Source organism: Muntiacus reevesi, chromosome 11 (genome assembly GCF_963930625.1).
Source record: "Muntiacus reevesi chromosome 11, mMunRee1.1, whole genome shotgun sequence".
NCBI classification, from domain to species: Eukaryota; Metazoa; Chordata; class Mammalia; order Artiodactyla; family Cervidae; genus Muntiacus; species Muntiacus reevesi.
Window position 1 is genome coordinate 2,183,898 of NC_089259.1, and position 26,096 is coordinate 2,209,993.

The following is a 26,096-nucleotide window of genomic DNA, read 5'->3' on the forward strand; positions in this document are numbered from 1 at the left end:
GCCTTAGGTTTAGGTCAGGTTGATTATTCTGGCAGCTGCGTGAGGAACAGGTGGTGGGGTAGGAGAATAAATTGAAGCCAGGGGCCAGTTAACGTGCTATAACAATGATGAAGGTGAGAGAGGGTGCTGGCTTGATGGCAGTGTCCATGGTGAGAAGGGCAAAGTCCACACAGTATTTCAAAATCAGGGAAGCCAGGGTATCTGATAGGTCAGACTTAATGAATGAGAAGAGTCCAGGATGACCGCAAGGTGCTTGCTCTGTTCAATTAGATAGCTAGGAGATCCTGTTTCCAGAGAATAGGAAAAGACTCAAGAGAGAAGCAGACTCAGGGAGGGAAGATCACTTAAAACATCTGTGGACTTGTGAGTGGACCTATGCAGAAAGCAGTTGGGATGTAAGCTGGAGGTCAGGGCTGAAGGCATAAATTCGGGAGCTAGTCACATACTTGTGGAATTTAAAGCTCTGGCGCTAGATGAGATCACCCAGGGCATGAATCAGAAATGTAACACAGGAGGCCGTGAGGGCACAGCAAAATATGCAAACCTGACTGTTTATCTCAGTCTTCTCCCTAGAGAGGGACTCGTCATCTGCAAGGTTTTATTTGTTTTTGCTGCTGGTTACCACCTCTCTGAGGAAAATTGTAATCCCTGGTCTAGGGAATTGTACAAGGTGATTTTTTGATATGACACTATTGCAGTTTGTTTCAAAAGCTAAGCATGAGGCAGGGCGAGAGGACTGTTTGGCATTTGTGGGATATAATTGATCAGGGACTTTTGGAAAGAAGCTGGTGGTCATGAGAACAGTGGATGTGGAATATGTATCTGTTAAAAGAAAGAAAAAACTACTTTTGCCTGCAGATCTTGCTCTCATGAAGGAAAATGGAGTGATTTCTAATATATCATAGTAAAAAATGTATAGTGCCTATGTTATGAACTAAGATAAAGTTAAAATGCCAGAAGTGTGCAGACATATTCTATGATACAGTAGCTCTTGTTTATTCAAGGGATTGAGTTCGTTTAGTTCAAATCTACATCAAAATAGTAATATCAAATCCTGTCATTAATGGGAAAATTCACTCATGTATTACCAGTTGTGTTCTCTGTAGAGTGGAGGATAAGTGGAATTGAACTCTGAATGAATTCTCTTATGAGTATTTGTTACCCTTATTCCCCTGAAATTAGTAGAATGTCAGCTATGTTAAATAGCTCTGCAATTCTTTAATTTATGAGAACTAATAAAAACACAGCATGATCAGAATAATATGTTGTTTCATTGAGTTGCTCTCGTGAGTTTCTCAAAAAGTTTGAATTTTCAACTGTAATTTGTATTGGTCTGACCACTTTTTCATGTGTTAGCAAAAGGTACATTGTATTGTTTATGTTCTATCTTATAGGCATGTAAAAATGTAAAATGTTGTGAAATAATTTGATAATACTAAGAAATGATATCTTTTTTTTAGTAAATGTGCTGCCGAAGCGAGCACTAAGAAATGATACCTATGTCAATTCATCTTCACTGCATTCTGTTCTTAACATAGCAGCTAGTGACATGAGGAAATGGCAACCCACTCTAGTGTTCTTGTCTGAGAAATGCCGTGGACAGAGGAGACTGGTGGGCCACAGTCCACGGGGTCGCAGAGAGTCGGGCACGGCTGAGCACACCTATAAGCAGGCAGTGACATAAGGTGGAGAATGCTTTGTCTCTCCCTGTAACCTTATACTGGCCTCCACCTTGGAGGAGGAGCGTAAGTCTTTGCAATCTGTGACAAGTTTCTGCATATGTGACAGGGCCCTGATGTTCTGTGCCTCATTTTCTACCACTCTCCTCTGGCTAACTCAGCTTTAACCACGTAGCCTCCATACTGTCCTGTTGGCTGTATAGTCTCCTTGGACTTATTTTCTGTATAGATCCAGATGGCTTGTTGCCTCATATCCTTTTGATATTTCTTCCTCAGTCAACTTTTGAAGGTCTTTTCTGAGCGCCCTGTTTGAAATTGCATGCCCAGTTGCTCATAGCACTTCTTTTCCTTTTCCCTGCTTTATTTTTCTCCCAAGCACTCATTACCTTCACATTTACTATATTATATTCTGTCCATTAACCTGTCTATTAGTCTATCATAAGAATGGCCATGGTCACAATGTGACTCATTCTCTTAGACATATGTTAGAGAATTTCTAGTGTCTTGAACAATACCTGGCATGTAATAAGCATAATAGATATCTGACAGATGAGTAAGTAACTTTCCCTATGATGCTTGATAGTTAATTTTAGATACTGAAAAACTATAACCATTTAGTGCTTATCTTACTGAGGCTTGAATGCAGTATGTTCCTAGCACTGAAATACAAATCTGGGTTAAAACAACTTCATCTTGGTATTTTAAATTCCTGCAAATATCCTTCATTGCATTTCTAGTCTAATTAGACAGACCTGGGTTTGAATTCTTAGTTTACCATTTACTAGCTTTGAAATCTTGGGTAAGTTTATTAATACCCCTCAGTTTAATTCTCTTTATAAAATGTGTGTGAATTTAGGGCCTATCTCAGTAGATTGTAGCAAGGTTTAAAGGAGAGTGTGCAGGTTTAGAGTCAATAGTGAGTGCTCAATTCTGTTAGATGCTGTTATCCTTCTTATACATTTATTTTGGATGTTTTTCTTTTCATCTGTAATGATCCAACTCAGGACCTACTTTCTTTCTTTAAAGCTGGTTCCTACTTTACATTTAGAATTTTCTCTCTCACCCTGTTATTTTCTAGCATGTTTTGTGTTGTACTTTTGCCCCCATCACTGTCTTCAGAATTTCTCTCTTAGGGTATGTACAGCCATATGGTTTCAGATCCAGCACACATCCTTTGTCTCTCATCTTGTGTGCGCCTGACCTGCATCAGCAACTCACAGACTCAGCTTCGTCTGCTCTCTTGTTCTCTCCTCTCCCTCCCTGGTGCTGCTTTTCTGACGCCTGCCCTGGCTCTTTTCTACTCCTTCTTACACTTAAGTGAGCATCTTGCTCAGAGTCTTCCCTCTGCTCTCTTTTCATACCGTCCTCTTTCTCAAGGGTTTTGTTCACTCTCCAATTGATTTCTAATAACTCTTGGCTTTTTTTTTTTTTAGAGCTACCAGTCTTTTTGTACTTTAACTTTTAAACATACACAATTTAGTGTCACTAAGCGGCAAAGGGCATCGGTTAGGAATATAGCAAAAAGGCTAGTACTGACTCATGAGCCATTCAGTTATGATCAGCTATTATGACTTCCAGGTCTCATGATGAGTTATGGTGCTGGAGTATTTATATTCTTTTCATGGGAACAGTTTTCAAGGGGACAGTTGAAATTACTGAGAAACTGATTAGGATGAACATTTCATATTAGTTGCATGTGTTGGAGTCAGAAATATGAGCTAAAAGCTTTCTACCTCTAACTCCCTGAGGATCTTAGCCTTAGGAATCTTAGGATCTTAACCTTAGGAATCTCCTGAAATTAAAATCATCCAGTTGCATACAATAATAGCTTGATAGTTATTATAGAAAGTGTGCTCAAGAACAGAAAATACTCCAAATTCATTTTGACTGTCTCATATATTACAAAGCAGCAGGTTAGCCTCTGCTTGTAAATCGTGTCATGCAGTAGGGAAGCTGGAGGAGATTAAAATCTTACTCTACATTAGTTTAGTCTGATCATTTTTTTTATGTAGCGTCTGAGACTTGTTACACTTAGAAGATGAGAGTGTGGATAATAGGAACAAAGAGGGAGATTAATTTTGGAGTTTCAGGTCAATGACATATGTATTGTATCAAATTAGCAACTATAGGACACTCAGGTAAGTGCATGACAGTTATAGTACTTGAATTTAAAAGTGAAACTTATAGTTGCTCACTCGTGTCTCACGCTCTGCAACCCGTGGATTATAGCCCACCAGGCTTTTCTGCCCATGGAATTCTCCAGGTAAGAATAGTGCAGTGGGTAGCCATTCCCTGCTCCAGGGGATCTTCCCGATCTACAGACAGAACACAGGTCTCCCACATTGTAGGCAGATTCTTAACCATCTGAGCCACTAGGCGAGTGATGTACAATTCACAAGGTGTATTTATATACATGTATCTGATGCATCTATCCTTCTGAGACAACAGTCCCTTTGGCTTATAAGAACTGAAACTCATTTAGAGTATGTGATTTAACCAAGAAATCCCACACCCCACAAACAGAAAAGAAGGATTCAAACTCAAGATTTCTGACTCCACATTTCTATATTATATATTGTTTCTACTTGTTTGCTTCTAGATACAAGACTCTTGATCTATTGGCACAAGTCTTATATGTATACAAGAGGTAGGAAAAGGCAAATGAATGCAAAGGGAAAGTTTTTCAAGGTAGTCTTTAGCCTGCATTGCAGTTTTGCTTGAACTAGTCCCGCCTCTGCTTTTCTTTGCAGAAACTAACCATTTTTTATCTTTAGAAACTCAGAGCCCATATGGGAGGGAAATAAATGCTTTTCTTTCTTAAGGAGCTGGAATGTCAACCGCCACGTCTGGCTTATTACTCTCTGACTACTCACTGTGCTTGAGAAGCCTTCCCCTCTTTTTCTGTCCCCGGTTTGGCAAGGAACTGGTGCTTTGAGGCCCAGAGTAAGAGCCTTTGGAAACTCCTTTAGATTCTCAGAATGTCAAATGCTTACGTTTTACTCAACCTAGTTTTCACTGTGGCTCTTGGCACGGAGTGTTTGTGGTGAAGTTTCAGTTCTGTATTTATTTGGTTCTTTATAGTACTTGTCTGGTTAAAAAAAATTTTTGTTGCTGTCTATTTGTTCTTTTCCCTCTTTGCTTATATTTTTATTTTGTATTGAATTGTATGTTTCATTAGACATCCTTATCTTCCACACCATACTCAGCTTTTTTGAGAAGATAAATGCAATTGTTTTCTTTTCTCTAACATTGGGTCAACTTTCCTGTCCTGCAACTCAGCTATTATCTATTATTAGTGCTATTGTTCATTCTTTACCAAGAATGCCAATTTTATATCCAAGGTGACATATTTATTTAAGGACCGGTAGGGAACAAAGTAGCTTTTCTCCTCTTTAGTGAAAAGCTAACGTTAACTTTCCTATACTAGTGTCACTAGTGCCAAATCATTTGGCTTTTATTTTTGTCCAAATTCCCATCTGCTGTAAAAATTTAATTCTGTGTGTGTGTGTGTGTGTGTGTGTGTGTGTGCGCTTTATCACTTATTGACTTCCATTATTGATCACCATTGGCTGACACTAATGTTATTATTCAGTTTAGTCTAAATTTTAGTATGTTTGAGTTCTCATGGTTTGTGGCTTTATTTTGAAACTGACTAAACTAGTATTCTGTTGATGTTTTGTTCATTGGTGTCACATTGTGTGTTTCTCCCTGTAGAAAACGTGACAGTATTGAAATTTTATGCTGTGGGCAAGTAGAGTCTATCAGGCCTGTTTTATCAGTGTTTATTTTGTAAGTAGCTCCACATGGAACTGCTAGCCACAATGAAGCTTCTCAGTCATTCTGATCAACTGAATGCCAGTGTACTCTGAAAGGATTTAAGATTTTACTGACTTTGTATTATGAGTTTCCTTGACACTGTCTTTATATGCTTTTCCTAATTTCTGAGCCAGAATTTTTTGAGGCATTCTATATTTTGAATATAACTAAGAGGAAGCTAGTTTGGTTAGCTTCATGACAGGCCTTTCCTTTATTGCTTAGTTGTCTGCTATTCTGTTCTCACTCTACTACTTTACATATTTTTTGTGTGTTTTTTTGCCTAGTTTTGCTTTTCTTATTCTTAGCCTTTAATTTCTTAGTGGATTTTTATAATCTCTGAAACTGTCTGTATTCCTGTCTACTGTTGGTTTTAATAATTACCTCTCTTGCCAGTTGAAGACTAGTCCCCCAACCAACTTTAACCACCCCCAAATTCAGGTTTCCACCAATTTTTCCTAATCATGGTCTTCACTGTGGCCTAACCCTTACTTAGTTGTGGCCCTGGTCTGGCGCTGCCTTCAGCCTGGCCTGTGTCTTGGCGCACCCTAGCCGCCACGCACCTAGTCCGCCCGCGTTGCCGGGAAGCACGTCACAGACCCGGCCCTCTGGTGTCTGCGGACAGAGCAACAGACGTGCTTCACTGCTGAAGGGCCGAGGAGCCCCGGAAAAAGGTGTCTCAGCGGTTTGATGTGAATGCTCCCACAGCACACCCACCAAATCAATGGCTTGAGCTGAAACATGATCCCAAACACTGAATGAATTTCTGAAACGCCACTGATTTATTTTTAGAAGCCCCTGAATGAATTTATTTTTCCTAATGTAGAAACAGAATAAAAACTGCAAACAATCAATACTAAGAAACGCAGCAAGGTGTCATTTTTAATGGGTTTCTGTTTGGAATAAATGCAGAAACACCTTTGCCAGTAATATTCTGGCATTAGAGAAAGAGCAAAAATTTATAAAATGGCATAGGAAAAATAGTTAAATCAGCCATTTAAGAGTATTTTAGGGAGAGTTATTATTTTAAAATATGACTTAGCAAATGTTATAGGAAAAGGCCCTCTATATTACTTTTTTAAAAAAACGAAATCTGGCCAGTTTTATTAGAGAAAAATTGTGCATGATTTACTTTTCACCCGTCTGTTCTGGCATGTGTCTGATGATAGCAGAATCACCTGGACCTGTGATAGCCAGTGTGCATACTCTGTAGTGTTCTCCACATGCCCTGCCCAGCTCAGTGCTATTGCCGCTGTAATGATGGACACCAGTTTTGGCCAACGTGGCGTAGTACTGTATTTCAGATTTCCTCAAGGCCGGCCTTTGTCTGATCATTTTCAGAGGCTACTTGTACCCCAGCATGTACGTTCCACTTTTCATAACCAGTTGGAGCATAAATTTGATAGACTCCGGTGACTTCTTCATCTTCTTTGTGGCCACCATCTTCCTGCCTTAGGTGTGGGATGCCCCCAACAAAGAGCAGCTGCCAAGATAGCCAGGTAGTGAGAAACTTCTGTTATTACTTCTGAATAAACCAACCTATAGCATAGTTTCTCCTGTGTCACTTTCTCTTATGCTCACTACCCTGACCCTGCCTCCCTGAAATTCACCCCAAACTTCAGTGTTTATCAGTGAGATCAGCTTCTGGAGGTAGAGACAAAAGGGTCAGCTAGCTGCCATTACATCCAAGAGGCTGAGTTCTATTTTTTGATGTCCAGCTCCGATTTGCCATTTTACTCTGTGACTGACCTTTACCTAGAACACTGATTAATCTTGAACATGTAATGTTAACCAATTGGGAATTTATAGGACTTCGCCAAAGTGGCTCTTGAATGTTAGCATCTTGATTATGATATTTTAAAGGCTCCTCAGAATCCCTCTTTTGTTAACTGAAATTCTGAAAGTCAGGCATACCCAAGACTGCCCTACCTAAGGTGCTTTGCGCACTGCTCATAGCAAACGCCCTCTTCCAGCAACACAAGAGAAGACTCCACATGGACGTCACAGATGGTCAGCACTGAAATCAGATTGACTATATTCTTTGCAGCCAAAGATGGAGAAGCTCTATACGGTCAGCAAAAATAAGAACAGGAGCTGACTGTGGTTCAGATCATGAACTACTTATTGCCAAAATCAGACTTAAATTGAGAAAATAGGGAAAACCACTAGACCATTCAGGTATGGCATAAATCAAATACCTTACAATTATACAGTGGAAGTGACAAATAGATTCAAATGACTAGATCTCATAAAGTGCCTGAAGAACTATGGATGGAGGTTCGTGACATTGTACAAGAGGCAGTGATCAAGACCATCCCCAAGGAAAAGAAACGCAAAAAGGCAAGAAAGAAAAAGAAAGTGAAATCGCTCAGTCGTGTCTGACTCTTTGCGACCCCATGGACTGTAGCCTAGCTGGCTCCTCCATCCATCCACGGGATTTTCCAGGCAAGAGTACTAGAGTGGGTTGCCAATTCCTTCTCCAGGGGATCTTGTCAGCCTAGGAATCGAACCTAGGTATCCCACATTGTAGGCAGACGCTTTTACCATCTGAGCTACCAGGGAAGTCCAAGAAGGCAAAATGGTTGTCAGATGAGGCCTTAGAAATAGCTGTGAATAGACGTGAAAGGCAAAGGAGAAAAAGAAAGATATATCCATTTGAATGCAGAGTTCCAAAGAACAGCAAGGAGGGATAAGAAAGCCTTTCTCAGTGATCAATGCAAAGAAATAGAGGAAAACAATAGAATGGGAAAGACTAGACATCTCTTCAAGAAAATTAGAGATACCAAGGGACCATTTCATGCAAAGATGGGCACAATCAAGGACAGAAATGGTATGTACCTAACAGAAGCAGAAGATATTAAGAAGAGGTGGCAAGAATACACAGAAGAACTGTACAAAAAAGATCTTCACAACCCAGATAGTCTCAATGGTATGATCACTCACCTAGAGCTAGACATCCTGGAATGTGACGTCAATTGGACCTTAGGCAGCATCACTATGAATACAGCTAGTGGAGGTGATGGAATTCCAGTTGAGCTATTTCAAATCTTGAAAGATAATGCTATGAAAGTGCTGCACTCAATATGCCAGCAAATTTGGAAAACTCAGCAGTGGCCACAGGACTGGAGAAGGTCAGTTTTCATTCCAGTCCTGGAGAAAGGCAATGTCAAAGAATGCTCAAAGTACCACACAATTGTACTCAACTCACATGCTAGTAAAGTAATGCTCAAAATTCTCTAAGCCAGGCTTCAACAGCATGTGAACTGTGAGCTTCTGGATGTTCAAGCTGGTTTTAGAAAAGGCAGAGGAGCAAGAGATCAAATTGCCTACATTGGTTGGATCATCGAAAAAGCAAGAGAGTTCCAGATAAACATCTACATCCACCGTTGACTATGCCAAAGCCTTTGACTGTGTGGACCGTAAAAAGCTCTGGAAAATTCTTCAAGAACTGGGTATATCAGACCTCCTGACCTGCCTCCTGAGAAACCCTGTATGCAGGTCAGGAAGCAACAGTTAGAGCTGGACATGGACCAACAGACTGGTTCCAGATCGGGAATGGAGTAAGTCAAGGCTGTATATTGTCACCTTATTTAACTTAGATGCAGAGTACATCATGAGAAACACTGGGTTGGAGGAAGCACAAGCTGGAATCAAGATTGCCGGGAGAAATATCAGTAACCTCAGATATGCAGATGACACCACACTTACGGCAGAAAGTGAAGAAGAACTAAAGAGCCTCTTGATGAAAGTGAAAGGGAGAGTGATTAAGTTGGCTTAAATCTTAACATGCAGAAAACTAAGATATGGCATCTGGTCCCATCACTTCATGGCAAATAGATGGGGAAGCAGTGGCAGACTTTAATTTTTTGGGTTTCAAAATCACTGCAGATGGTGACTGTGGCCTTGAAATTAAAAGACACTTGCTCCTTGGAAGAAAAGTTATGACCAACCTAGACAGCATATTAAAAGCAGATACATTACTTTGCCAACAAAGATCTGTCTAGTCAAGGCTATGGTTTTTCCAGTAATCATGTGTAGATGTGAGAGTTGGACTGTAAAGAAAGCTGAGAGCTGAAAAATTGATGCTTTTGAACTGTGGGGTTGTAGAAGACTCTTGAGAGTCCCTTGGACTGCAAGGAGATCCAACCCTGGGTGTTCATTGGAAGGACTGATGCTGAAGCTGAAACTCCAGTACTTTGGCCACCTTATGCGAAGAACTGGCTCATTGGAAAAGACCCTGATGCGACAAGGGATTGAGGGCAGGAGGAGAAGGGGATGACAGAGGATGAGATGACTGGATGGCATCACCGACTCAATGGGCATGAGTTTGAGTAAACTCCGGGAGTTGGTGATGGACAGGGAGACTTGGCGTGCTGCGATTCATGGGGTCACAGAGAGTTAGGCACGACAGTGCTTAACTGTGAATGAATGGCAATAAGAAGACAAATATAAAGAGGAATAAATTGTGGGTATTCATTTTAGAATAATGTTCTTGAGATATAAGAGATTCTCAAGGGTGATAAATGCTGGGTCAGCCTGTCACAGCTGTATATTTTTTTGTAGTTTCCATTTGTTGATAACCTGTTATATTTCAGGTCCTATACCTCATGTGTGGAACATTCTGTCCTTTTGCACATAGCAGTTAAAGATCTTTTACTATAAAAATAAATGTGATTATGTCACTTCTAAGCTTAAAATACTGTAATGGCCTGAAATTTACCTTGTTACGTTAATGAAGCCATTTTTTGTCCATTTCATTTTAACCTATTGTTGTTATAGGCAGCATATATGTTGAATATTGCATTTTTGTTTTAAGTCCAGTGTAATGATTTTGCCTTTTTAACTAGAGTGGTCCTTTTTGTTTTAATGTGGCTGTTAATATAGTGAGATTTGAATCTCACATTTTGTTATTTATTTTCTATTTTTCTTATCTATTCTTTGGTATTATTTTACTCTTGGATTGAGTACTTTAATGACTTTATCTTTCTGTTGGTTGGTTTGTTACTACTTTTTGTTTTATTTGTGGTTGCATTAGAGTTTACATGATACATTTTTAACTTCCTTCAAGTGATATGATATCACTGTTCATGTGGTATGAAGCCTCACGATAATATACTCCCGTTGGGGGTTTTTGCATTTGTTACCACACATCTTACCTTGGGTTACATTTAAAACTCTTAACATGTTCTGATTTTTACTTTCAACAAAGCACTTGCCTTTTTTATCTGCACACTCCAGCATTCTTCACTCTGTTGTGTCAATCTTGACTTCCATCTGGAATCATCTTTCTTGTACATGAAAAATTGCCATAACATTTCTTCCAATGCTAATGAATTCTTTCACTTTTTCTATGTCTGTGGAAGTCTTTTCTAACCTTCATTTTGAAGTATTTCCATCGGTATGGAATTCCAAGTTGATCATTTTTCCTTTCAGAGTTTTAAACATGTTACTACACAGTCGTCTTGTTTGAATTATTGGGGCGGGGAATTTGCCATCACTCATAACTTTGTTCCTCCGTACATGTTTCTCTTCTTCTCTGGTTGTTTCAAAGATTTCTCCTTCGCTTGATTAATTTGATTGTGATGTAGTTTGGGTGTATATAGTTTTCTTCATATTTTTGTCCTTGGGTTTCACTGAGTTGGATCTGTGGATACTGGGTTTGTAGTTCTCCTTAAAGTTGAAATTTTTTTAGCCATTGTGCTTGTCAAATATCTTTTCTGTATCTTCTTTCCTCTATTTCTGAAAGTTCAGTTGCATATATCTTATATTATTTCATACATGTCGGCTTCTCACAGTTGTTTCACAGCTCATTGATGCCCTTTTATTTTCTCCCCTCTTTTTTCATTTTGCACATATATTTCAGTTCACTAATCTTTTCTTTTATGCTATTTGATATTTTTCCTATTCAGTTAGCTCAGATAGCAAAGCTTTCTATTGTCGAAGTTCAGTGCAGGTATTTTTAAAAAAAAATATTTTTCATTTCTCTGCTTAAAATCGTTAATCTTTTCTCAGCCTTGTCAAGCATATGAATTGTGGTAAGTTTAAACTTTCCTGTCTCATTCAATATCCCATGAATTACGAGTTTTTTCCATTTTGCCCCTTGAGAGCAAGTACTGTTCTCATCTTTATCTGAGAGTTGGGCACGGTTACCTCCAGTGCTTTTCACTGATCCTTTCCTCAGCCTTGAGTAGTTTTCTCGCATGCATGTGGTGTACACTGCAGCTAAAGACATACGCGGGAGCCTCTTGAGAACTCTGGAACTTTCTGTCTGTGTCCCCGTCTCCTGGCTGGTACCCTGTCCTGAAAACTCAGCTGCGTTGGCATTCCAGGCTCTTACCTCTGTCTCAGTCATGACACCTCCTGGCTCCACTGGGTTCCTTTTCAGACAGCAAGGTGGAGCAGTCATGGAATGCCCCTCTTTCCCCTTTCTCAGTCAGTATCAGTGTCTGAAAACTGTTGCCTCTGGGTGTGGAGGGGAAGGGAGATAAATGCAGTCCCTGTTTTTCCATTTTTGACCAGAAGGGGAATTTCTCTCTGATTGTTCTAATGATTTCTAAATCCATTTCAATTTGTAAAATGATCTAGTATCTATTTTTTAGCCAATGCAGGAGACCCAGGTTCCATCTCTGGGTTGGGAAGATCCTCTGGAGAAAGGAATGGTACCCACTCCAGTGTTCTTGCTTGGAGAATCCCACCATCAGAGCAGCCTTGCAGGCTTGAGGTCCATGGGGTCGTGAAGAGTTGGACACAACTGAGCGACTTTCAGATTTCACCACTCCCTTCTTGTCTACTGTGTTTCAGCTACATTCATTTTCTGTTCACTGCTCAGGCTTGCTTTAGCCCGGCTGCTCGCTCTGCCTCAGCCCAGATACCCCTTCCCTGTGGTAGGACCTATCATCCTGATGTCTCCCACCATTCTCTATGTTATCCTGCATATTCATGAGCAATTATCCTTACCTAAAATGATCTTACCTATTTATATTATTGTTTCTCCTTTTCTTTCCCTTTCTTTATCTCTTTACTTTAGTACATCCATTTGGACCAGGTTCCTGTCATCTTATGTTCAGTGTGATTCTTTGACACATAATAAATATGCAATAAATAATTAGATATATAAATGAATGAATAGTTATGTCTGTCTCTCATATAACTCCAGAAATAGTCATTAACATTTCATTGCTGAGGCAGCTTGTTCATCCATCTAGTAACTAGTGCAGCTCAGCTGTGAACCATACTTTTTTGATGCTGAAGGACAGCCTCCTTTTTTTTTTATGGTGGCAATCACTCTCGTGTGTTAGCTGTAGGTTCCCCCTGTACTTGAAGTTGCTTTTAGCCCTGGTTTCTGTATGCTTCATCACTGGAGCAAATTTATTTTTAATATTTAATGATATTAATGATAAATTACTTAGTATGATTATGGAGGAGCTTAAATTATTGAGCTGTTGAATTTAAAATTAATTTTGGGGAATTTTGTCAAGTTTCTACTTTTTCTACTTTGGTATTTTAAATCTTCTAAATAGACAACTAAAAAGTGGGGCATTTGAGTCCATAATAGGAATTATGGTTGTTTTTTGGTATAGAAACATGATGCTTTCTTGTTAGACCATCTATGTAGTATTGAAATTTTATGGCACAATCTGCTTAATGTGTTTCATTTGCAAAAACAAAACATCATTATAGTCACATACTAATTACTAGCCATGAATCATTCATTTGAAAGAAAGTCTAAAGCGTTTTGTAGTTATAAGCAAAAAGGTCTCTTATGAGCCATCACTTTACATTGTTTTAAGGTTGATTTTTAGATTTGAGTATCATCTAGTGCCTGAGAATCATTTTCTGTATTCTGCAAATCTCATTATATAGGTCTAGATGCTATCTTCTAAGACTGTTTTGGAAACATAATGGAAAATGGGAGACTGGACTTCTGGATCTAAGTTACTATAGAGTTGGGCAATTTTATTGTGCTGGTGGCTTAAGGTGTAATTGCAGTAGATATTGACGTGTTTATTTTATATATTATTCTTGAAGCCATCTGAAGAGCTCTATAAATGTACATTTTTAGTAGAGTGAATACTATAACCAATATTCTATATTTAATGGCTGTCCCTTTTAACACAAAGGTGAACATTTGATGAAAATAGATTGTATACATACTACTTATATAGTCTTAAATCATCTTCCTATAAATAACATTATATAAGAAAGTATTATAACTTTACATTGAAAAACTTTAGCTAAAAGATTATGTATTATATTATTATAACATATGAACATATATATATTTCCTTTAATATACATATATATGAAGAGGATGATAGAAAATATGATGATGCAAATGATACAAAGTGGAAATGTTTGGTTAATCTAGGTAAAGAGTTTTTTGTATTTTTAAAACTAAACTTGTAATAAGAGCATTTTAAAATTCCATTTGCAGTAATAAAACCATAAAATACTTAGGAACAAATTTTTAGAAATCTGTGGCGGTCTCCTGGAGGCCAGGCTGTGCACATGCGGAGCAAGGTTTGCCACGTGGCACCTGTTGCACCGCGGGAGTGGCCCATCGTTCCTAGGAGCCATTGGAATTCTGGCCCTGCCAGTGTGGAGATGACCCCCACTAACATACTCGGCATTCACTCAAACAACTAGTAAGCTTGTACTTTAGGAAACATGCCAGCATCCTAAAGGAGTACTTACACTAGGCTGACCTTAACAAAATTAAGACTACAGTCTTTTCTGGGAAGGATGAGTCCTAACAAGTTAGAGGGGCCAGGGAAACACCTCCCGCTTTCCACAGAATGTGAGCCTAAACCTGTTAAGACTATAAATAAGCCTATGGAGAAACTTAAAGGTGATGACCCAATGATTGATTTGCCTGCTAAATCAAGAAGGAATAGTCTTCAAAGTAGTATTATACTTCAGAGTTGTTATGGCATTTTATTATTTAATTAAGAAGTTGTGGCTCAGCTGGTAAAGAATCTGCCTGCAATGCAGGAGAACCTGGTTCGATTCCTGGGTCAGGAAGATCGACTGGAGAAGGGAAAGGCTACCCACTCCAGTATTCTAGCCTAGAGAATTCCATGGGGTCCCAAAGAGTTGGACAGGACTGAGCGACTTTCACTTTCACTTTCAAAGTTAATAAAATAGAATGTATTGTCAAAGGAAAAAGCAGTCAAATCAACAAGAGGGCCCAGATTTTAGATTTCAAATGTAAAGACATTAATATGGATATTATAAATGTTTAACAAACTAAAGGAAATTATCTTTGAGAATGAAAGGAAAACAAAACTGAAAAGTTCAGTAACTGAATTAAAATATTCAATATGTAGGTTAAGTATATTGGAAATAGTATATTGGAAAAACAATCTAAAACACCTGTAATTGTAGTCCCCAAAGGACAGAGAGTGAGATTGTGGCTGGCAAAATATTTGAAGAAATAAGGGCAAAGAAATGTCAAATTGAGTGGAAAAAATAAACTTATGGTTCACGAATCTCAGTAAACCACATTCAGGGTAAATATAAAGAAAAAGGCACATTCTAGTCAAACTGCTTAAAGACAAAGATGAGAAAGTAATTTGAGATGGAAGGAAACATATGAGAAAATAAGGAGATGCATATAGCTGATTTTCTAGAAATAAAAGCAGAAGTCAACAGAAGGGTGTATTTAAAATGCTGAAATAAATAAAACTCTATAAACTCAAAATTCTCTACTTAGTAGATACCCTTCCAAAATTGGGTAAAATGAATACACTTTAAAAAGCGGAGAGTTTGTGCCTGTCACAGCTGTCCTACAAGAAAAGGTAAAGTTGTCCTGCAGGCCAAATGAAAATGATACTAGATGAAAACTGGTATCCACAAAAAGAAATCAACACCATGTGAAATAATAATGAACTGTGCTGTTTTTCTTCTCATAATTTACTTAACAGAAACCTAATAATTAAAAAATGACGTTGCAGGATAGTGTTTGTATGTATATGGAAGCAGAAGATGTGCTGGCAGTTGCACGAGTGGTCGGGTAGGATGAATGGAGTTGGACTACTGTAATATTATGACACACGTGGAATGAATCAGTGTGAGGTGCGGCTGAAGGGCTGCAGAGGGTAGTCAGGAAGCGAAAACCATAAAAAAGCATGATACTGACTTAACAGTCACTCTCAATAGACTACATAAAGATGCATACTGTCCGTCCTAGAGGAACCAGGAAAAATCAGAAGAAAAAAATGGAGTACTAAAAATTGCTTGATAAACACAAAAGCAGGAAAGGAGAACAGAGATGTAAAGGGCAGAAAGGACAAACACAAACACATAATCAGCAGTAAGAAAAGTAGCATCGCTGTGTGTATTTCAGGGAATGAGTATTTCAAGACAGATCATCTGTTAAGAGATAGTGGCATTACACAAGGATGCAAGGAGTAATTTACAAGAAACAATCATCTTAAATATGTATGCACCTAATAAAGAGCATTAAAATTCATGAAACAAAACCTGTAGAATGAAATGGAGAAATAGATAGCTTCCCAATCATAATGAGATTTTAATGCCCCTCTTTCATTTAATTCTAGTAAAAGTATATCAAAAAAGGAGACAGTAAATATTTGAAAAAGCAAGACTGTTCTATCAACCATATTGTTCTAATTGGTATTTATAGAAAATTTCGCATGTAACTGCAAAATATACATTCTTTTCAAATACACATGGAACATTCACCAAGGTAGACCATATGGAAACATAAAATAAGTCTCAGTAATTTTCCAAAGATTGAAATCTTATAGAGTATGCTTTCTGTCTAAATGGAATTAAATTGGACAAAAACAATAATAGAACATCTCTCACTGTTTCAAAGTTGGATAACATAATATTAAATTGTGGGTCAAAGAAGAAATTATTTTGAAATTCATGAAAATGAAAGCATGAAAAAAATAAAACTAAATTCTCAAATTTCAATCACTAATCAAAGAAGGGAAACTATTACAGAAAATAATCTTACTACAGACCCATATCATATGTAAACATACATGAAAAAATTGTCAATAAGATATTTTTGTATCAACTAGTGCAGTGCATAAAAAGGAGAGTGTATTGTTACCAATTTGTACAAGGTTGGTTTAACATTTGAAAATTAATTAATGTAGTTGACCATATTACAAAAAAATAAGGAGAAAAATCATACAATTATCTATATACAAAATAAAAGCATTTGACAGCATTCTATCCTGTTTATGATGTGTAAGAACTCCTAGCAAGTAAAAATAGAAGAAAACTTTCTCAACCTGATGAAGGACATCTGTGGAAAACATGGGACTGTCCTCATGCTTAGTTGCCAAAGATTAAATTCGTTGTCATTATATAATATAATTTGGAAAACAGACAAATCTATTCTTATCACTTTTCTGTATTATAATATATATTCTAACTTGTGTAATAAAAAATGAGATAAAAGGCTGGTATGTTGGAAATGATGTAAGTGAACTTATTATATATGTGAATACATAAGGAATCTATAGGAATCTTAGAAGGTCACAAAATAGTCGCTATATGAAAATCAGTTGTATTTTTCTATATAAGCAATGATATATTGGGAAACAAATTAAAAATAGTACTATTTACAGTCGCATCAAAAGTGTAAAGTACATAAGGATGCATTTCACTGAACATGTGCAGATTTTCTATACTACAACTACCAAGTTATTGCTGAGAGAACTTACAGAAGTTGTAAATAAATGGTGATATATATACCATGCTTCTAGAGTGGAAGACTAAATTTGTTAAGATTACGTTTTTCCCTCAAATGATCTATAGATTCCTAATACATACAGTCTCAACCAGTCCCAGCAGGTCTTATAATAGTAACTGGTAAGATTTTACAAAAATTCATATGGCATGCAAAGGACTTGGAATGGACAAAATCAATTTTGAGAAAGACAAATTTGGAGGACCTAGAGTACTGATTTGTTATCAAGACAATAATGTTTTCCCTTAAGTATATATAGACATTTTTCTTAAAAGTTTAGAGTTTAAAGACTCACAAAGATACCATCAATTAATTTTCAACAAAAGACTTGAAGGCTAGTGAGTAGAGAAAGGAACTTCTTTGTACCAAATGATGCTGTGAAAAGTCCTTCATCATACCATGTGTGCATGCTAAGTCGCTTCAGTCGTGACCAGCTCTCTGCAACCCGATGGACGGTAGCCCACCAGGTTCCTCTGTCCATGGGATTCTCCAGGCATGAATACTGGAGTGGGCTGCCATGGCCTCCTCCAGGAAATCTGTGTGACCCAGAGCTTGAACTTACATCTCTTAGCATCTCCTGCATTAAAAGGAAATGGCAACCTACTCCAGTATTCTTGCCTGGAGAATCCCACGGACAGAGGAGCCTGGCGGGGCTATGGTCCATGGGGTTGCAAGAGTCAGACGTGACTTAGCGACTAAACCACCACCAGTGCCACCTGGGAAGCCCTCATCATACCATACAGACTATTAGTGAAGGGTGCAGTATAGACCTATATATGAAAATATAAAATAAAAGCTTCCAGAATACAGTCTAACATTGGCAAACGAGGCATAAGTGGTATAAACCACTTTGTTAAAAGGTTGACAATTTTTGTTAGGTTAAGTATACATTTGCACTCTCCCTTTTAGATATTTATAGAAATGAAAAGACTCAGACCAGAGTTTTCATAGTATCCTGTGTGAGTGTCCCTGGGCTGCCACAGCAGAGGTCCACAGTCTCCGTGGCCTGAGACAACATTTATTTTGTCACACTCCTGGAGACCTTTGGTCCCGCGTGACGCTTTTGGAAGGGTTGGTTCCTTCTGGAGACTCTGAGGAAGAATCTGTATTTTACCTCTCTCCTAGTACCTGGTAGCCTTTGGTATTTCTTGACTTGCAACAACTTGCCATTCTTTGCTCCTTCTTCACATCCTTCACGTTGACTTCTTCTGTGCGTGTCTTTCTTTCTCCTTTCCCTTAAAATGGCATGGCATTAGATTCAGGGATCACCCTAAATCCTGCATAATTTCACCTGGAGGTCTTTAATACTCAATCATACTATGTGTATGCAAATCTCGAAGTCATTTTATTGAGTGAAAGAAATCAGATACAAAAAGTGTTTACTGAAAGTTTCATTTATATAAATTTCAAGAACAGGCAAAACTTAGTTATAGTGATAGCAATGAAAACATTGGTTTTCTGTGTTAGCGTGCGGATTGTCTGGAAGCAGACGTGAATGAATTTAAGACACCAGAATGGTTCTGGGTGTTATGCCAGCTTTTTAATTCATCAGATATGAAACTTATGTGTGAAGAAGGTTTTGCTAAGACTGCCAAATTAAATAAGAAGCCTCTCGCTCTCTAACTTCACAACTTGCAGATCCTGAGTATCTGCAGAACTCATTTGGACCTGCTGTGAAATCCTTAGTGGTCCAGAATTGATAAGCATTTGTACAAAAAGAGAAAGCATATCTGATGTCTATAGCAATTGTCTATTTCTTGACTAGCTGAAGGAATATACATTTTATCCTTTTAATAGTTTTTGTATAACTCTTGGCTTTATCTTGCTCCTATGGCAAAATGTAAAAAAAAAAATGCCATATGTACCTTGCTGTTGTATAGTTTAAAAAATAATTTTAGCTTATGAGTTTTATTATCATAAGGGCACATTTATTTAAAAGAACAGTCTTGATAATCTGAGCACTATCCAGGAATAAGGCACTTGAATAGCTATGTTTTTGATGCCTTTCCTGAAGTGCAATGAACTTTTTTTTTTTTATTCTGAGGATTCTGGAGATCATGAAAATATTGGCCAGCTAAACAGTAAAAGGAAGATACTTTTCATATAGTTTGCTTAGGAAAATCAAGTTCTAAACCCTTTCCGAAGGGTCTTAGTCTGTCGGTAGACCTTCTTCCTTCCCAGATGGCACTTTCCTCCCATCCCTGTGTCATTTTTTTCTAGTCTTGTCTTTCACAAAGATCCACTTGATTTTTTCCCCTTCTCCTTGCTTCTCACACCTGTCTTACAGGGAGTGGAAGAATTAGCTAGTATGAAAATGCGAGTGGCAAGTGCAGTATCGGGGGACGATAAAAGTGGATCTGGAAATATTTAGGATAGTTGGGTATACCCAGAAAGAAAGAAAGGAATGTGAAGAGTAGCAGGCAGAGCTCACAGCAGGGGCTCTCGTCTCCATATGTGTTTTATCTAATAACTGCTACGGGGAAATTAAAGTCTGCTCTTGTCCGTAGGAAAATATGGTAGAAGTAGTTTGAGGATCAGATGGCTTTTAAGTTACAGTTGTTAATTTTTGTGTTATGATGCTCTGAGTGTCTTGCACACTTAGTTGGCAGCAAGTTAGCTCTAGACTCATGCCCTCTGGCCCTGTGACCTTGCAAGAGGCATTTAACTTTCCAGAAACACTGTCCCATTATTCCTTATAATTATGTGTTTAGAAAGTGTCTAAAGTAAAGGTTTAAAGCAGTATTGATAAGTAAATTAAGACTCAAACTAGTAGCTTTTCAGTCACCAGGTTACTTATGCTAGAAAGTTAAATGAATGATTAATTGGTCTTACAGCTTTAGGGAAGAATAGTAAAGGTATGGAGTGCGTTCTCTTGTGTCTTGTGAGGTGTGCCTGCACGAGGCTGCCAGCAAGAAGTGGGGGGAACCCAACAAGTTTTGAAAAAGTTCGCTCCTGAAATACCGTGTTTGTAAAAGAGACTGAATTAAGAGGACCAGATATGGTGTTAAATGTGGTTGGTGTAAAAATGTCAAATAGATTCTGTTTTTCTCCCCCGTGAAATAATAGATAAAATTATACATGAAAAACATAACCATAATGAGATTATGGGAGATTATATCTCCCGGAAGACTTTTCCTTGTTTTTGCCCTTTAAGACAGATGGTGAGAATCCGATGATACGAGGGCAGCAACCACGATGTCTGTGCGGCTCGCAGCACTGAGTGGGCACCCAGTCAATGCTTGTTGGTTCATTGATTTTCTAAAGGTCTTCTCGTCTTACTTTGTACCTGCTCCAGCCATACAAATGTTACCAATGAACAAAATCTTGAAATAAAAATTACCCTTTGTGTTCTGGATATTGGTTTCAATTTTATCCAGTCGCTATTCTGCGGTGTTTTCATTCTGGCATGTGACATCTGTGGTCATGTGATGGGATGGTTGCCAGAGCACTACTCCCTGCCTTCAAAAATAGTAGTAAATTTTAAAAAAAGATAGTAGTAAAATCAAAGTATTTTTATTTTCTTTTTTATGCCGTTAGTTTGATCTCCAGAGTATAACTCAGTGTTATCAGATTTTGGTGCTGTGAGTTTACATTGCTAAGACCCTCTAATAATAAATGTAAAGGATACCTCTGGATAAAATGGATTCTAATTTGTTCTAACCTTCTAATTATTTGCTATCTTATAGTTAAGTTTTGTAGTAGTCTTTCCTTTTTTTTCTTTTTTAATGACTTTCTGTTAGCTTTGAGAATATTTTTTGAGCATCATAGCTCTCCATTTCTCCATCCAGTCTAGTCTTTGGCAGACAAGTCTGAGTTCTAAAGTGTTCAGCAAGGAAACCAGAGTGTAGATGTCCAGTTTGAAAGAGTGTGTGAAGGGCTAAAGAAACCTTCAGGATTAAAAAAAATTTTTTTTTTTTAATTTTTAACCTTTTTTCTTTGATCCCATCTGAAGAAATAGACTTTGATTTGACCAATAAGAAAAATAACTGCTGTTATCTTTATAGATCACAAGATTTAGGTCTTAGAACATTAGGTTTCATTGAGGTCTTTTTCTTCTATTAAATAAAAGGGAAAGCCATTTGGTCTGGGGCATCAGTGTAGGCTGAATGGTAGACTATAAACAGACTCGAGTTCTGGTGATTTCTCAAGTTCCTTTCCAATATGGTAATTTTGTTCACTAAAGTGCATTTGTTTAGTATCAGTCAAAATACTAACTTTCCAAAATTGGGAGGCAAAAAATAATATGAAAAAGATATCTAATTACAAAAAGTGTTAAAAGATCTGTTTACATTATCCTTCCTGACTTTGCTTTGTCAGGACTTTCCATAAACTCATAGCACTTTTTACTGCATTACATCAGACTTACTCTATTTTTTCAAGGAACCTGTCCCTAGTGCCAGGTAGACTCATTACTCATATAAATCTAGGTTATATTTTTCCAGGAAAATTAATTACTTTGTACTGGCTACACATGGTGAGCTTGTCAGTAGGAAAGCTTTAACATACTTTGGGGTAGTTTAATATAGGCTTTTAGGTAGTCTATTTTCTTTGCACATGAGGTAGTATATTAATATATGTTAAAATTAATATATTTTGCAATAATAATGTTTTGCATCAGGTATTAGAGAATTCTTTCCTTGTTTATTGTTGTTTTTGTTCAGTCTCTAAGTCATGTCCGACTCTCTGCAACCTCATAAACAGCAGCTCGGTGGTTCCATCCAGCCATCTCGTCCTCTGTCGTCCCCCTCTCCTCCCGCCCTCAATCTTTTCCACCTTAGGGTCTTTCCCAGTGAGTCAGTTCCTCACATCAGGTGGCCAAAGGATTGGAGCTTCAGCGTCAAGAGTCTCCTCCAACACCACAGTTCAAAAGCATCAATTCTTCGACCTCAGCTTTCTTTATAGTTCAACTCTTACATCCGTATGTGAATACTGGAGAAACCATAGCTTTGACTAGATGGACCTTTGTTGACAAAGTGATGTCTCTGCTTTTTTTTTTTTTTTTTTTTTGTCTCTGCTTTTTAATATGTTGTCTAGCTTTTCCTCCATGGAGCAGGTTTCTTTTAATTTCATGGTTCTTGTTTATAGCAGAGTACCAAATACATGACTTCATAATCATTAATGAGGGCATATATATTGAAAGCAAAGATGGCTTTGTGTCCATAATACACCTTCTGAATGGCTATAACTGTATGTGTGCATGTGACTACTCCCTTGTATATCTTGTTGTTCTGAAGGCTAAATTAAAAGTAAAAGAGTATCATACAGAATTGGTCCAGAACAACATAGTTATGTACAAATAGTAAATTTGTAATATTTAACTAAGGACACAAATTCCAGGTAAATAAGTCCATTTGGAAACATTGTATAACAAATGAAATGACTTTATGAGAAGTAATCACAGCTTATATCTACTTTCTGTCTATTTTTGGACATACAACATCCAAACAATGATTTGCGCCCACTGAGATCACTGCAGATGGTGATTGCGGCCATGAAACTAAAAGATGCTTACTCCTTGGAAGGAAAGTTATGACTAACCTAGATAGCATATTAAAAAGCAGAGACGTTGCTTTGCCAACAAAGGTCCATCTAGTGAAAGCTGTGGTTTTTCCAGTGGTCATGTATGGATGTGAAACTTGGGCTGTAAAGAAAGCTGAGTGCCGAAGAATTGATGCTTTTGAACAGTGGTGTTGGAGAAGACTCTCGAGAGTCCCTTGGACTGCAAGGAGATCCAACCAGTCCATCCTAAAGAAAATCAGTCCTGGGTGTTCATTGGAAGGACTGATGCTGAAGCTGAAACTCCAATACTTTGGCCACCTCATGTGAAGAGTTGACTCATTGGAAAAGACCCTGATGTTGGGAGGGATTGGGGGCAGGAGGAGAAGGGGACGACCAAGGATGAGATGACTGGATGGCATCACCGACTCGATGGACATGAGTTTGAGTAAACTCCGGGAATTGGTGATGGACAGGGAGGCCTGGCGTGCTGCGATTCATGGGGTCACAAAGAGTCGGACACGACTGAACTGAACTGAACTGAAGAATGGGTATCCTAATAAGGTCTCACTTTGTCTTTCTAAATTTATTTTTATTACTAGAACCATTCTATAAAATAATTAGTAATGTTTCCTGTACTTTAAAAAATTGTCCCTTTTGAGCTTGCAGTTTCTATACTTTCTTCTAGGAGAAAATATTTTCTCTAGATGGGAACTTGAAGATATCGCTTGAATTCAAGGAATTTTAAGACATTCCTTAGAGTACTTTGTAGAGGGATTTCTTAATAACTGTATTAGTTTAGGTTTTAGAGTCTTGATTGTATATGCATAAGCATTTAACAGGTCAAGTGGGTGGGAGAATACTATATGTACATTAGATATTTAAATTATTTGCTGAGAAAGTATTTAGTAACTCTAAGAGTTCGGTTCATCTGAAGATCTCAGATATCTCCTGAGAGCTCTTTATTGCTCCGGTTTTGTTAGATGAGTTAACTGGGTTATCTTTCTTTGTTATTAAGGTGGTATCTGTAGTGTCCTGTTGTAGTCTAATAAGTTCAGGCTTTTGTATGGTATATTTATTTTAAATAACAGTCATTATATTATGAGCAGATAGCTTTCTGTCTCCTTAATGAAATACTATAAGCTTCACATGACATTTTTTTTTTTTTAGCTTTTCCTTTAGGGTCTGTGACAAACACAACTCTTTCCTATTTTAATCCTGTCATATTCTGTCACTGTTTTTTCCCTGACCTTGCCTCAAAATGCTGATGTTTATGATTGTTATTGACGTTCACTGGTTTTGCTACTGCTGTCCCGTCAGTCTGCTTTGTCTCAAATTTCTAATATGTTTGGTCAAAGAATTCAAATGTAACTTAAACAATGTACATCCCTAGTCCTCTGGCTCCTCCCGTCGTGTGTTGCTCGGGTGTGGTTTGGGGGTAGATTGAAGGCCAGAGCTTGCTGACCCTCTAGCCGCTTGTTCTTTGTGATGCTCTCAGCCCCTCTCACACCCAGGACAGGAGCTGGAGTCCGGACCGGGCCTCTAGCGTGCGTGGCTAGTGGCTGCCGCTGGTCTCCTGCTCTGCGAACTTCCCAGCTCTAACTGCCCCGAGCCCAGGGCAGGGCTCCCTCTGCAGCCCTGTGTTTCTGAAGGAAGTCAGTTTAGCACAAATTGGGATCTGTTTACTCTCCTTTGATGTAGCACATACTGTTAGTCAGCAGGGTTCTTGTGGACAGCAGTTGCTCTTTGAAGAAAACAAACCCTCTTTAGAGCTGTCTAAATCTGTTAAATATGACCCAGCATATTTCAGTATTGAATAAAAATTAAAGCAGTGCTATGTATGAATGCTCTGTAATTTGTTGCATCTATATCCTGTTACCTTTTAAAAATTGTGTTTTTAAAAAGTATATGTACTTTATTACTCAGTTAAACTTTGTCACTTAACTGAAGCTTTCTTTTCAACGAGCATTTAAATTGTTAATTTCTTCTTTGAGGGATGATTCTGGATTCTTCACAAAAACATGCAGGGTTTTTCTCTCTTCCTGCTATCAGTTTTAGGGGACATATTGCTTCTTCTGTACTGTCATACCAATAAATCATCCGGATTACTTGCAGCCACACAGTACTAAAGTATGCCATGCATTTTAAAGGAAATCTGCTGTTTTCTTTTCAATCAGATGAGCAGTGTGAAGAGGCTCCGGCCGAGGCTCAGTGCTGTCCTCTTTAAGCTTCAGTTCGAAGAGCAGGTGAACAGCATCAAGCCTGACATCATGGCTGTCAGCGCCGCCTGCGAAGACCTCAGGAGGAGCCGGGGCTTCAGCAAGTTGCTGGAGCTGGTGCTGCTAATGGGGAACTACATGAATGCCGGCTCCCGGAACGCACAAACCTTCGGATTTAACCTTAGCTCTCTCTGTAAAGTGAGTTTGTTATTTGTTTTTCCAATTTATTTTTTAATTGGAGGAAAATTGCTTTACAATGTGGTGTTGGTTTCTGCCATACAACAGCGCAGATCAGCCATAATTATACATATATCACCTCCCTCTGAACACTTATTCTTAAATGTCAGCCCTGACTACATTATTATTCTTTAGTTTGATATGCTCATTGTCAATAACTTAAACTGAACCATCAACCCAAACCCAGAGTGAACTGAGCTAATTTACTCAACCTCTGAACTAAATCCAAATATTAATTATCTCTGATCTGCAAATTCACATGAAGGATTTTTGTTTAATAGAAAAATTGTGTTCTAAATCTATGGTTTCTCAAACTGATGAAGTGGAATATTTAAGCCTAATATTCATTCAATATAAATACCTGCGTATGACAGTATATATATTGAGAATTGCTTGTAATTGCCACTAAAAGTTTTACCTTTGGCTATTTAAATGTTTCTCTGCATTTTTCTTTTTTGAAAGCTGACTAAAGGAAAAGAAAATTGAGACTGCTTTATATAAAAGGAAAGTCATATTAGGAATAAACATAACTCAGATGTCATTAATGATTTTGAAATATTTCTATTTAAATATAATGTTGGAGGAGGTGAAAATTTAGTAAGTTTAGAGGTTTTTTTTCCTTCAGTTTCTTCTGTAGGTTAAATTTTCTTACAGCAAATCCATTCAGTGTTTTATATAGCAGAGCTCTGTCTTAAGAAGCGGGCCATAGTAATAGTGCTTTATTGATCTGCTTACAACAAATTCTTCTCAGTTATACAGCACAAGAAAAGCTTTCTCTTGTTCTTGACCTGGCCACATCTACACTCCCTGATTAAGGAATTTGATTATTGTTATTGCCAGTTTGATAGGGGAGGCGAGAAACAGGCTCAGCGGTAGCTGTGGGTTACTGAGTGGTTAGTCTATCGGTGCTTTCCTGGCACCTTC

General features: G+C 38.0%; 1 protein-coding gene and 1 pseudogene across 5 annotated transcripts in view; one reads left to right on the plus strand and one right to left on the minus strand.

Annotated features, from left to right (window-relative positions):
* DIAPH3 (diaphanous related formin 3) overlaps positions 1–26,096 on the plus strand; it is a 530,180-nt gene that overhangs the window by 266,890 nt on the left and 237,194 nt on the right. For 4 of the 5 annotated variants that reach the window (XM_065901830.1, XM_065901832.1, XM_065901831.1 and 1 more), the window contains one exon: positions 24,894–25,133. The exons of the other annotated variant lie outside the window; for it this stretch is intronic. In XM_065901830.1, coding sequence (XP_065757902.1) covers positions 24,894–25,133 — 240 coding nt within the window. The remainder of the gene's footprint in view (positions 1–24,893; positions 25,134–26,096) is intronic. 5 annotated transcript variants of the gene reach the window in all.
* LOC136144513 (large ribosomal subunit protein eL30 pseudogene) lies at positions 6,621–6,935 on the minus strand (annotated as a pseudogene).